Here is a 13935-nt window from a genome sequence, read left to right on the forward strand (position 1 = left end):
GAGGCGCCAGGTGTGAACAGCAGATCCGGTCTCCACATTCTATTGTACATTGAGAATATCTCCGCCTGTGTGAAGTGCAGATCCCAATTCCTTCGGCATGTTCCAGCCGCATACTGTCGGATCCCCGTAATTATGATATTATTATGAGAGATATTCTCAATACACGATGAGATATTGGGATGTGGCTCAAGGTCGGTGTTATGACCTAGTAAGTAGAGGGAGACTGCAATTTAAAAAAAATAGAGACGTACTTCCATTTTGGTTGGTAGGACCTACTGTTATTATGTAGTCGTTTGAATCAACCGACTGGAAGTATTTTGATCGGAAAGTGGGTCAAACTTTGACCATCGCCATCAACAGAAAAGATATACGTAGCATATCGATACGGGGTGGCGTAGGGAACAAACACGACAGGCAATCATGTCTCATGAGACACTCCAACTGGAGTTTTGTTTGGACTTTGGAATGAGTTCGGATCTGCTCCTCACTGAGCCCGTTCACACCGACCTCACAGACCACAGCAAGTTTTAACCGTACATCTGAAACATCTCCGTGCTTGTAAATTTTTATTTATGGTACGGCTGAAATCGGTGTGAGGCGCGCGCTCTGTGACGAATAGATTCGAACTCGGGAACGGAATCTGCTCCTCACAGGTCTCTCGAACTCGAGGAGTACTTGGATCTGGGCCTCTCTCTGGGGACACAAACAGGTAGGATGGTAGATGGGTCTGGGCCCCTCATCACTTTACACGTTTACCGTAATTCAGGGATCAAGGGCCCACCGTTAGATGGACTCCAGCGGTAACATCTGCCATGCCAGCCATCTGATTTTGGCTACTCTCTGAAAGACGGGCCCCACTCTTGGGCGAGTCTTGATTTCTAATTCTGGGTCACCCTCCATGCGGGGATGTTCACAATACACAGCGGGATGTACTGTGGGACGTTATGGGGGCAATTTGGTGGGGCTGATTTGATCTCCTCTATTTGAACAATATTCGTCGTAACTTGCTACTGCAGCCGCACATTAGGAGCATCTTATCATCAATGACAAAGGGAGATGTTCCTAATATGCGGCTGCAGTTAGATTTCCTTCCTACAGCTTTCTTCCTACAAAGGGAGAGGGGTCCCACTCACCGAGAGAGTACAAAAAGTCTCAGAAAACGCGGCAGCTTTTATGATGACCCGGTTGCATTGCAACACGACCCAGCGAAGACCATTCGTCAATTTCCTTCCTACAGCTTTCTTCAATTCTTCTTTCGTATTAGACAATTAGAAGAGTTCAGTCTTTCACTGACAGATGGTAGTAGTAGACTCTACTCATTGTGCTTTGGGAGTGAGAATGCAGAACGAGGTGGCCTCTAATGGAGGAGAAGAAAGCTCTCAAAAGGTATTTCCGTATGTTCAATCTGTCTTTTTGATCGGTTCCGCATGTTTAATCCATTGTCTTAATGCTCTACGGGTTTCAATATTCCAAGATTAAATTTCTTAGTTCTGATTGCTGGGAGTTGTATTGGTAAGCCGCTCAACCTTTTCTTTTTTTAATTTTCGGTGTTTGTTTTTAAGGTTGTAGCGTATGATTGAAGCTCATTTTCTGCTTTCGAAAGAATGCACCTCCTGGAGAGCGCCATTTTAGTTGATTCTATGCTTAATCGAGACCTTTTTCTTTTAATTTGTTTTTCCTTTTTTGTTCCTTATGTTGACGTCTATGCGACTATGCCTGTTTGGTGGGAGTGGGTGGATGGGTGGGTTGAACTTTACAATTAAGTTGAAATCAGTGGGCTTCCGCTTGAAAGAAACAAGGAAAACATAGAGTTGTCTACTTGTCTTACATTTTAGAATGTCGCCCTTATCAGTTATCACTTGATGGAAATGTTTCTAGTGGAGTTGTATTCCATCGGTGTTTGAGAGATTTAGATGGGTTGTTTGAAATGTTTGAATCGCATGCCAAATCTTTACTAAAAAAAAAAAAGAAAGCTCATAACAATTAGGATAAGCCTTTCATTCAAAACTTAAATGTATATTGTATGCATGCGAGACAATGTTTTTCTCTCCCTTATGTAGTCTCTTAGAATCCAAAGAAATCAGAATGGAGCCTCATCCACTATCAATACCATAGAGTCCCCTTTCATTTCAGGTTTTTTCAAGATCCAAAGAGAAACCTATGCCTACTAGTTGAATATACAGGTACATAATAAGAAAATACCCCTCCACCAGGTCAGACTTGTCAACACTATATGAATTTCATTTCTTAAAAAAAGGAAAAGAGAAAAGAAAAGATGCCTCACAAGTACTTAAAAGTAATTACACCTCGAAAGGATAACTAGGAGTGAAAAAAGTACCCACCTTCAGCTTTTTATTGTTTCAATGGGAAGTCTGAAACGACAAAATATCAATCAGCACTCAAACACACAGTTTTGAGAAAGTTCTTGCAACACAGACATTCTAATCAGGTACTGAATGTCAATAACGCAGACAAATTTTCTTCTGAAAGCCAATTCCATGGGCGCAAGTCTAAACTATTACAAAAACTAAGAATTCACCAAAACATGCTTAACCACATATTTCTGCCTATGAGAGGTCCAGGACACAAATGCAGTGCTGCAGCTTATATATATATATATCTATATATATATATATAGAGATAGATAGATAGAGAGGGAGAGAGAGAGATGAAAATGGGTTATTTGGATGCTTCCTCTCTAAGCTAAAATGCCAATGCATAATTTTGTTCGATTCACAGCATAGCAACCTGACAAAAGCATTTCCAATCTATCTATAACCTAACTACCTAAGCTCCAGGAAAGTTCACAAAGCATCCCACGAAAAAAGCAGTGATAGTAATATAAATAAATAAACAGATTTTAAATATAGAAGCGTATAATATGTGTTTAGGTTTGGAGGTCAGCCAACATCCTCCTCACCAATAGTCTAGCAATTGGAGTAGAGCGGGGAAGCTGTATACTGGGGATTTAGGATTTCTGGTGTAACTTTGTATGTGCTGATTATCTATTAATTATGTTGGTTTTTCTACCCACACTATATGAAGAATGCTTGTACTATTTTACATATTTAGCAATAGTTCTTTTGATCTTGTCGCTGGTAGAATTCAGTTCGATCTCATATTAATTGATGTTAATCATTCTTCGAGCTAAAATGATGGAGATTGTTCTTTATGAGTAAAATGAGGACTGTCAATTCAGTTAGCTTCTTGTTATACATTGTTTTAGATTATGCTTTGAAGATTCCACCAACTCCTTCATTTGATGTTTTCCTGTTAATAGGGGTGCTCACGGTTCGATCAATTGAACTGTGGGCCTATTTTTGAAACCGAACCGGTACTATCGGTTTCTGGAAAACTAGTAACCGAAATCAAACTGAAGCCAATCGATTAAATGATTGACTGTTTTGGTTAACTGTTGGTTTTTTATATTTATAGTATATATTATAAATAAATATATAATAAAAAACTAGAAATATATATAAAATATTATATTTTAAATAATAAATAATATAATATATAACATATAATTATAGATATAATGCATATTTATTAATTTATAATACATAGAAAATATAAAATACATATAACAAATATATAAATATAATATACATAAATATACATATAATATATAGAAATATATGTATACTGATAAGTGGTTAACCACTGGTTTTATATATTGGTTAACCGAAACCGAACCAGTACCTTCGTTTTTTTAAAAATACCGAACCAAAACCAAACTGACTGGTTTGGTTAACCGGAATTTTCGGTTTGGTCTCATCGGTTCGGTTTGGTTTATCTTGCTCACCCCTACCTGTTAATATGCTTTTGCTAGAACTTTTTGGTTTATGATTAAAATCTCAGGCTGACAAGTGTGAGAACATGTCTTTAAGCGATGCACATTTTAGGGTATGCACCTCGCCTTGGTCTCAGGAATGCATAATGATATGCTTGATTTTATTTTTAAATTTTCACTTCAAATATGTTTTACGTGTTATGTTTATGTATTTTACTTTGAGATAATAGTTTTTTTAAAACATTTATTTTAAAATTTAGGTTTATATTTTTAATTAATAACGTGTTTAATATTTTTAATATCTTTCATTTCTTGTTTTTTTGGCATTATTTGTTTTTTTGGATTTGTAGCATATTTTGCATTTTTGCGCTTTGCTTCAAAAAGGCACGCACCTTGCCTTGCGCCTAAGGCGCAAAATGGCCCTTGTGCTTTTAAAACACTGGATCATACTTTTTGGTGTCTGCTAAACTTATTGGTAACAAATGTGAAATAGGTGGCTATCTAACTTTAGTTTGGGAATAATCTCTTTTATAAGGTATATAGTCTCCCTATGTGTGTGCAACTATGCACATGCACATGTGTCTGTGTGTATGAATCTCTTCTTGGCTCTTGGTGTCTATTTTATGAACTTGTGGCTTTCTCTCTTTAGGTCTCTAGTATTATTCCATTTGTTGGAAATAGAACTAGGTCTACTCCTGGTAATCATGCATATAAGTTTGGTTTTTGAATTCATGTTCTATCTTGACTCTTGACCAGTTCATATGACATCTTTCTATTAATTTCAAGGACCATATGGTTAGAGGTAATCCCAAAGTCACTCATTATGTGCAGGAAGGTCACCAAATCATGGATCCCAAGAAGGAAGAAGTTACATGTTCAGGATACAGTGGGAAACACACAGATCTCTTAATTCAAGTACCCTCTATACCAGTAAGTTTTGGGAATAGCTGTAGTGGAAAGGGTCTAATACAGTCCCAAAGTTTGCCAAAAGGTAGTTCATCCCCAGCAGGCTTCTTGCGAGGGCTAAGCTTCAAGAAAGCAACTGTACCTGATGGTGAGAGAAGATCTCTCCTCAACTCAGAACCCAAGATTGCTCCTGAGGGCCCTATACTTGTCAATTCCAATGCAGAATTCTCTTGGAAAAGATGTACTTCTCTTCCTGTTAAACCAACATCCAATTTGGGTCCTTCAGTTTCAACATTTGGTACGACAAAGTCATCTGGGGGACAGCAAAGTTCTTGTGTGAGTTAACTTTATAGTTTTTATGGTATTATCATTTATAAGTCTTTTTGTCAACCTTTCTCTTCAGGCTAAAATTGTGGAATTTTTTAATTGGTAACTTTCAATGATTTTATTAATTTGTGGTAAAAGAATGATTATTTACAAATGGATTGTGCCTAGTATCTATAAAAAAAGGATTGTTCCTAGCACCCCTCATGCTATCTTTTATAGCACACCTCAATCCCTTTTCTCAATTAAACTAGTACTTATTCTTTGGTTTTCATGGTTCCCCAATACTTTTTAGTCATAGAGATTCCTTGTCTTGCTAATGCATCTGCGATCTTGTTTGCTGATCTCTGGATCCATGTGAATGTTGCTCTCGGCTCTCTTGCTAAACTTTTTCTCCCTTTAGTTATGCCTGCATCTCCATGATCCGTGGCCTGTTATATTTAATCCATCCAATGATCCAATCATGGTCCTTGATTCTCCTACAATGATGCTTGCATAATTGAGAACCTTCCCTAACTTAAGTCCATGTAGTTTTGCCATTAACTTGGCCTTTATTGAGTTCCCTTGGCCAATAGATCCAGAGTAAATGACCAATATGTTGAGGGCCCGGGAATAGGATCTCGTCACGGGTCGGTCCACGGGGAAAACCTCCTGTTTTCCCTTGTTCCTTCCTACTCTTGATGAACCTATCTTGGCGCCTCTGGTGATTTGTCCAAGAGATCACCAACTCTCCTAACTCACTTCTTAAACTGAATATTCGATATCCTCATTTAATAATGGGGTCTCCTTAAATAGGAGATTACAAGAGTCCTAATCAAAGGGAGTCTCCTTGCTGAATAGGGAGACTTCTAGTTCTATCTTGCTAAGGATAAGATAAGCAAATCCTAATCTGATAAGCTACTAACAAGATAAGATAAGAGCAATAGAATAAGATAAGAACAAGCAAGATAATCTAATCTAAACTAGATAAGGCTGCTGTTGCTGAACTGGGTAGGATGAGAATCATTGAATCACTGCTGCTGCTGGCGGTGGGTCAGGTGCCTGTTCCTGCCGGCGGCGATGGTACATCTTCCCGAGGAATGCGTCCATAACATTACTCCCCTCCTGGACAATGAGCTTGTCCTCAAGCTCGAACTCTGGATATGTGGCGTGGAATTCTGCCAATGGGATCCATGTGGCTTCGGCCGATGGTAAATTACACCATTCCACCAAGACTTCAAGGATTCCACGATTGAAACGAGAGCGGGTGACAACTTTAGGTTGGGGAACCAACTTGCCATCTTTCAAGGGTGGCAGTGAGGGAACTCGGTCGGGGGGAACACCCGTAAATGGCTTCAACAAGGAGATGTGGAAGACATTATGAATCTGGCTGGTCTCTGGCAATTCCAGCTGCTAGGCCACACTGCCAGCTTTAGGTTGGGGAACCAGCTTGCCATCTTTCAAGGGTGGCAGTGAGGGAACTCGGTCGGGGGGAACACCCGTAAATGGCTTCAGCAAGGAGATGTGGAAGACATTATGAATCTGGCTGGTCTCTGGCAATTCCAGTTGCTAGGCCACACTGCCAATCCGTCGTAGAACCTTGTAGGGCCCATAGAACTTAGGGGCCAGCTTCGGGGCAGCCCTGTGGCGCAAGGAGTGTTGCCGGTAGGGCTGGAGTTTCAACCAAACAAATTGTCCTGGATCAAACGACAGTTCCCGGTGGTGCTTGTCATAGTGGAGCTTCATGTAGAGCTGGGCCTGCTGTAAGCGGAGGCGGACATCGGCTAGGAGGGCGTCATGTTCTTGTAAGGAGTGATCAATTGCTTCCAAACGAGTAGAACCGGGCTCGTAGGACAGCAAGCGGGGGGGATCCCGGCCATAAACAACGCGAAAGGGAGTCATGCTGAGGGAGGAATGGTAGGCTGTGTTGTAGCAGTACTCGGCCCAAGGGAGCCAATCCACCCACCGTCGTGGTTGATCGCCTACGAAACATCGGAGATACATCTCGATTGTGCGGTTGACCACTTCCGTCTGACCGTCGGTTTGTGGCCGGTAAGCTGATGAGTAGGCCAGGGTGGTGTCGTGTAGCCGGAATAACTCTTTCTAGAAGGCACTAGTGAAAATCGGGTCCCTATCGCTGACGATGGATTCTGGTAACCCGTGTAAGCGAAAAACATGTGTAAAGAAGGCGAGGGCAACTGAAGTGGCACTGTACGGGTGTGATAGAGGAATGAAGTGGGCGTATTTAGAGAAGTGATTGACTACCACGAAGAGAACTGATTTGCCACCTACCTTGGGTAGTCCCTCAATGAAGTCCATGGAGATGTTGGCTCAGATCTGTGTCGGGATGGAAAGGGGCTGAAGGAGGCCTGCCGGGTGTAGGTTTTCCCATTTGTGTTGTTGGCACGTGGAGCAATTATGGACAAAATCTCGAATAGAAGTCTTCATACCTCGCCAATGGAAATCAGCCCGGACGCGGTGTAGCGTTTTTTGAACGCCTTCATGGGTGGAGTTATGGAAGCTGGTGATGATGGTGGGAATCAACGGGGAGTCTGGTGGAAGATGAACTCGTCCCAACCCGTCTTGAAGTGACCAATTGGGGTCGGCAGTGCCGGACTGGATCTTCTGGACCAAGAGCGACCATTCTGGGGACTGTGGTGCTGCCTTCTTAATGTCGTCAAACAGAGAGATCCTGGGTTGGGAAATGCTACACAGAGCCATCACGTCTTCATCTCGCCTAGACAAGGCATCAGCTGCGCGATTTGAGGATCCCGCCTTATATTTCACCTGGAAGTCAAACCCGAGCAGTTTGCTAACCCAATGCTGCTGAGGGGAAGTGGTGAGACGTTGCTCTAATAGGTATTTGAGGCTGTAATGATCAGTTTTGATGACGAACGACCGCCCCCACAAATATGGCCTCTAGTGCTGGACGGTTCGGGCTAGGCCAATTAGTTCGCGCTCATAGGCTGGAAGCTTCAGATGCCGATCGGCCAGTCTGTAGCTGAAGAAAGCAATCGGGTGCCCTTGCTGTTGTAATACGGCCCCGATACCTACTCTGGAGGCATCACACTTGACTGTAAATTCGAGGGCGAAATTTGGTAATTGCAAGACAGGGGTGGAAGATAGGGCATTTCTCAGTGTCAGGAAAGCTTCATTGGCTGCGTCGTCCCACTGGAAGGAATTTTTCTTTAACAGGTTAGTTAACGGGGCTGCCAACAATCCATAGTTCTGTACAAATTTGCGGTAGTAACCCGTTAATCCGAGGAACCCGCGTAAGGCCTTGGCTGATTGAAGCTTGGGCCATTCTTTTATAGCATGAATTTTGGAACTATCAACTGTCACACCCTGCCCATGGATGACGTGACCGAGATAAAGAACCTGTCGCTCTCCGAAGGAGCACTTGGACCGTTTGAGGAATAATTTGTGTTGGTGTAGGAGCTCGAAAACGGTCCGCAGATGGTGGACATGCTCTACCCATGATTTGCTGTAAACGAGGATATCATCAAAGAAAACTAAAACAAATTTGCGTAGATGGGGCTGAAATACCTCGTTCATTAATGACTGAAATGTGGATGGGGCGTTGGAGAGTCCGAATGGCATGACTAAAAATTCGAAGTGGCCATGGTGAGTGCGAAAGGCAGTCTTCTTCACGTCATCGGGAGCCATGCGAACCTGGAAATACCCGGACCTGAGGTCCAACTTAGAGAAATATTGAGCACCATGCAACTCGTTCAGCAGTTCGTCCACAACGGGAATAGGGAACTTATCTTTGATCGTGCGGTCATTGAGTTCTCTATAGTCAACACAGAACCTCCACGTTCCATCCTGCTTTGCCACCAACAGAACCGGCAAAGAGAAGGGGGAGTGACTTTTGCGTATGATTCCTTGGTTCAGCATCTCTATACACTGTTTTTCTATCTCGTCCTTTTGTAAGTGAGGGTAGCGATAAGGCCGGACAATGACTGGTGCTGAACCTGCCACCAAAGGAATACGATGGTCGCAAGCTCGGGGAGGAGGGAGTCCCTTGGGTTCCTGGAACAGATCTGAAAACTCGGCGAGAAGTTTTTCCATGGCTGCCGGTTCTGTCTGAAGTGCATGGACCTGTGGTGTCTTTTCTTTAACCCTGCAACCGTGCCATGAAACTTGCCTTCCATTTAGGTGGAGGGTCATTGTGAGTGCGCTGAAGTCCCACAAAATCGGTCCTAGTGTGATTAACCACTTGACCCCAAGAACAATATCGAACCCATCCAATGAGAGTACAAACAAATTAGCAAGAAACAGTTCAGAATTGACCTGTATCGGCACGTCCTTACAAATTCCTGGACTGTGAACTCTTTCACCATTTGCGACGGCTACCTGTAGTCGCGGTCGGAGTTCCATTGGCAGTTTTAACTGAATGGCGGCATGTTCACTTATGAAGTTGTGTGTGCTCCCTGAATCGACGAGAATGCGAACCGGTTGACCTGCTATCTGTGCCTGTAACTGCATGGTCTGAGAGGTTTTAATACCGGTGATCGCATGGAGAGAGATCTCTGGCTCGAATATGACGGGTTCTTCTTCCTCCTCCTCTTGTTCATCGATGAGGAGGCAAAAAAGCCTCTTGCATCTATGTCCTGCCGAGTAGAGGTCATCACTGTTGAAACATTGGCCTCTCGCTCGGCGTTCTGCCATTTCTGCCCTGGTCAGACGCTTAATGGGTGGAGCGGCCATGTTACTACCAGTACTTGTCACTGGTCTAGAGGCGGTGGTTGTGGGAGATTTCAGTTCCCGGCTGGTAGCAAAAGAGGAGGTCGTTGCTGCTGATCTTGGGGGTACCCATGAGTTTGGTGGACGATCCACATTAAAAATTCCGCGGCTGAGCTGCAGCTTGCGCTCGAACGCGCAGGCTAAGTTCATGGCTGTGACCAAATTTGGGGGATTCTGCATCTCGACATCCACCCGCAGGGATTCTGATAGTTCTGCCGTGAACATATCCACTTGCTGGTCGGGTCGCACGGAGGATGCCCTTGCGAGGAGGGTTTGGAACTGTTGCTGGTATTCAGCCACTGTGCCGGTCTGTTTAAGGTTAATCAGCTCGCTCAGAGGGTTGCTGGTCAGTGGGGGTCCGAACCTAAGAAGGCAATAGGACTTAAACTGGGGCCAACTGAGCCCAGGTTCTTCTTGCTCTAACCGATAAAACCAAAGTTGTGTTTCCTCTGTTAAGTGAAAGGCGGCTAGACTTACCTTATCCCGGTCATCTGTCCGTTGATTCCGAAAAAACTGCTCGTAGCTATACAACCAGCCTAAGGGGTCTCCGTTGCCGTTGTACGACGGGAATTCTAGCCTGCTGTACTTGGGGATGACTGCGGTTCTTTGGCTAACGGACTGCTGTTCGCCGGAAGACTCTGGCAGATCTGGTCGGCGGCCGTTAGCGGCTGTCCCTCCTTCAGAGTTCCCTTCCCTGCTAGAAAGGAATAGCTCCATCAGGCGTCCCAGCTCCCTCACTTCGTCTTTGATTTCACGGACTTCGGAGCTGGTCTCCACGAGTTGGTGCTCGAGGTCGTGGACCCTGGATGGTAACTACTCCAGATCTCCCATGACGCCTTGCTCTGATACCAAGTTGTTGAGGGCCTGGGAATAGGATCTCGTCACGGGTCGGTCCACGGGGAAAACCTCCTGTTTTCCCTTGTTCCTTCCTGCTCTTGATGAACCTATCTTGGCGCCTCTGGTGATTTGTCCAAGAGATCACCAACTCTCCTAATTCACTTCTTAAACTGAATATTCGATATCCTCATTCAATAATGGGGTCTCCTTAAATAGGAGATTACAAGAGTCCTAATCAAAGGGAGTCTCCTTGCTGAATAGGGAAACTTCCAGTTCTATCTTGCTAAGGATAAGATAAGCTAATCCTAATCTGATAAGCTACTAACAAGATAAGATAAGAGCAATAGGATAAGATAAGAACAAGCAAGATGATCTAATCTAAACTAGATAAGGCTGCTGTTGCCGAACTGGGTAGGATGAAAATCATTGAATCACTGCTGCTGCTGGCGGTGGGTCAGGTGCCTGTTGCTGCCGGCGGCGATGGTACGTCTTCCCAAGGAATGCGTCCATAACACAATATTTCTCCTGCATGATTGCTTAATATTCACTCCACTCTGGACAATCCTGGATTACTCATGCTGCACCTATCAAGTTAAGTTTTAGGTAATTCAATGGCGGTTAAATTTGTGGAATGTATTTCATGCCGTTATTTTTCTTGTAACATTTACACTGTCAATTTTACATTTTTTATGACAAGTAAGAAGATACATGTAAGGTATGTTCAATCCATGCAGAAAGGGGAGATCTCAAGGTCCTTGTCTGTACCAGTGCGGAATGTTGTTATTGTTAGATCTTTATCCTTTGCAACTTGTAAAGAACATGTACAAGAAAATGCAGACAATGGTATTTATTTATACTCATTCTAGTTTGGTTTCAAATTTTCTTAATAGTTATTGGAAGATTCCCTTAGTTGATATGGCATTTGATCAAGTTCATTTATTTTCAGAACTATTGAATGAAAAAAACTGGATGTAGTTCACTGGGCCTAAAAGTGCCAGGATGCAAGTATGCAACTGAGTTTTTCAACATTCTTTTTTTTGAAGAATCAAGAAAAAAATTCATTAAAAGGAAAAATACTTACATCCTTATCCTTGGTTGTCTAGATGACACACCACAAACATTCTCAAAGTTTCAAATCGAAAAGGATTCTACATTACACTGTAATTCAAGGGTATTCCAGAAATTTTCCAACAAATCGGCCTTGGAGACTTGATCAAAATCTGGAAGTCTGAGAACCCATTCTGAAATCAGATTGGTCACTGCAGCTACCATGTATTCATTAGTCACTGAGAACCCATTCTGAGTTTTCCAACATTCTGTGTAACTTATGAGATCTGGCAATCATATGTTGGATTATAGATACCAAAATGTTTTATATTAAATATGCTGACATGACATGCCAAAAGAGGGAAAAATCTATGCTGCTGGAAAGAAATGATACTGGAAGGGTATCATAGTCGAACATTTTATACTTGATTCTGGTTTCACTTTTATGCATATCTAGAGAAGCTATTTGGGTCTGGTTTGATAACTGATTAACTATTGAGAAGATATGGACAGCATATGAGAGGTAGATGGTATATAATCATAGGGCTGCAGATAAATTGACTCTAATTTGGGTTGGGGTATATCTGAATTTGATTTGACAAGTTATATTGAATATCTGATTCAATCCCATATCTGACGGATCTACAAAATTCAGATTCAAATTCAATTTGAGAACATTATCATATATCCGAAATTATATCCAATTCAAATTGATTGACATGAGATTCAAAACAATTACAATATATATTTTTTTTTTGAAAAAAATGCTATATGGAACCAATAACTGATACTGGAAACAGTTTAATGGCTTCTCACCAAATTTGAACTAAGCCTGTGGAACATAGGAGCAGTACACAGTTGAACTCCCTCCTTTCTCTCTATAATACTTCATTGGAGCTTCAAGCTTGTAGTGGTAGAACTGCAAGACATCAGTTGGTTAAACAAATCTAATTGTTCTGGAGCTAGAAAACCATTTGAAGATTCTCAGGAAGAGAACAACAGGAGGCCATGAATTCCCTTTAACACTACTCTTCACTGAGATAAACCTATAATATTTCAAAAAGAGGCCACCTGGAGATATTGAAAAAGATGTTGCTGATAACTCCTCTTAAAATACAAATAATGTAATGGTAGATCTGCACTAGGATTGCTAAGACTAAAAACAATTTAATCTTTGTAAAAAAATAACTGTTTAGGAGTCAAACCTCTAGAACCATCAAAACGTCCATGACAAACAACAAACTTTTCCCCATTTGATGAAAACACAAAGTAGCTTTGGTCTTCAAATCCATAACTATCGTGGCCTAGGAAACCCTTAAATAGAGCCCTAGGAAATTGAAAGATCAAACAGACCTAATTATTCCAGTAACACCTAACAAACTTTTCAAGTGTGTGTGTGGTACACCATGCTGTTGTTGGTTGCCAAAGGAGAAATGTATCTTGGAGGCTTTCCATTTGAAGAACAACCAATGATGCCACTGACAATTGCCCTCTTCTCCTTACCTATATTGAAACAAAGTGGTTTAAAAAACCTCCAACCATGCTGTTGGTGAACACTCTTTTCCCCTACTTCTCTATGTTAAAACTGAAGGGCAAAGAATAAAATGAACCAACTAGGGTTTCAATTTGTTAGAAAAGAAAAGGTTGTTAATGATCTATTTTATATTTAGACCTGAAAAGCTCAATTGATTATGTTCATGTCCATCATTTCAGAATGCCCCTTCCACCCTGGAGGGTCCTGGGTTGCCAAGAGCACTAGTTCTCATCAAAGTTAAACTTTATTTATATAACACTTGGAGAATGAGAATAAGCCTATTGCTTCAAGTTAGTGCCAAAAAAAAGTAAAAAGAAATGAAAGATAAATAATCTTTTGTCTATTTTATTTCAAAGTTTCTAGATGGTGGCGAGTCCTTTTCTTTTTTCTGAAGTGTTACCATTCTTTATTAAATATTGAAGGTGTAATGATATACCAAAAGTACAGTGGCTGCAAAAGAAGATCAGCAGTCAGTCCCATCCAAGGGTGTTTCTTTCTCTAACAAAACCATCCTGCATGATATATGCAAAACAAAAATCAATTTGTACACTTATCAAATACCCAAAATGGACATTGTTTTATTTTTTGGTCATTAGGTTGATTTGTGGGGCTGAAGAGTTAAAGGTTCTCCAGATTGATTCTCAGCTACCACTCAGAAGTTTTGTTCCAGCATGAAACTAATTCTGTTGAACCATAAAAGGAAGCACTCAGAATTGAAACACAATATAAAATTTTGCTGACAATGTGCCAATGCTGTTCAAAATTTTAA

At 41.8% G+C, this 13935-nt stretch overlaps 1 protein-coding gene across 4 annotated transcripts in view; it reads left to right on the forward strand.

Moving 5' to 3' along the window:
• The first annotated feature begins 1174 nt into the window (after positions 1 to 1174).
• The window catches only part of LOC104588426 (uncharacterized), a 42768-nt gene continuing 30007 nt past the window's right edge, over positions 1175 to 13935 (forward strand). For 2 of the 4 annotated variants that reach the window (XM_010246353.3, XM_010246354.3), the window contains exons 1-3: positions 1175 to 1386; positions 4625 to 5035; positions 11320 to 11428. In XM_010246353.3, coding sequence (XP_010244655.1) covers positions 1297 to 1386; positions 4625 to 5035; positions 11320 to 11428 — 610 coding nt within the window. In that variant the 5' untranslated portion in view covers positions 1175 to 1296. Of the gene's footprint in view, positions 1513 to 4624; positions 5036 to 11319; positions 11429 to 13935 lie in introns of all 4 variants that reach the window. The other 2 variants (XM_088900568.1, XM_088900569.1) reach the window with 2 other exon arrangements.

This window comes from Nelumbo nucifera, chromosome 3 (genome assembly GCF_055504915.1).
Source record: "Nelumbo nucifera cultivar China Antique chromosome 3, China Antique-T2T, whole genome shotgun sequence".
NCBI lineage: Eukaryota > Viridiplantae > Streptophyta > Magnoliopsida > Proteales > Nelumbonaceae > Nelumbo > Nelumbo nucifera.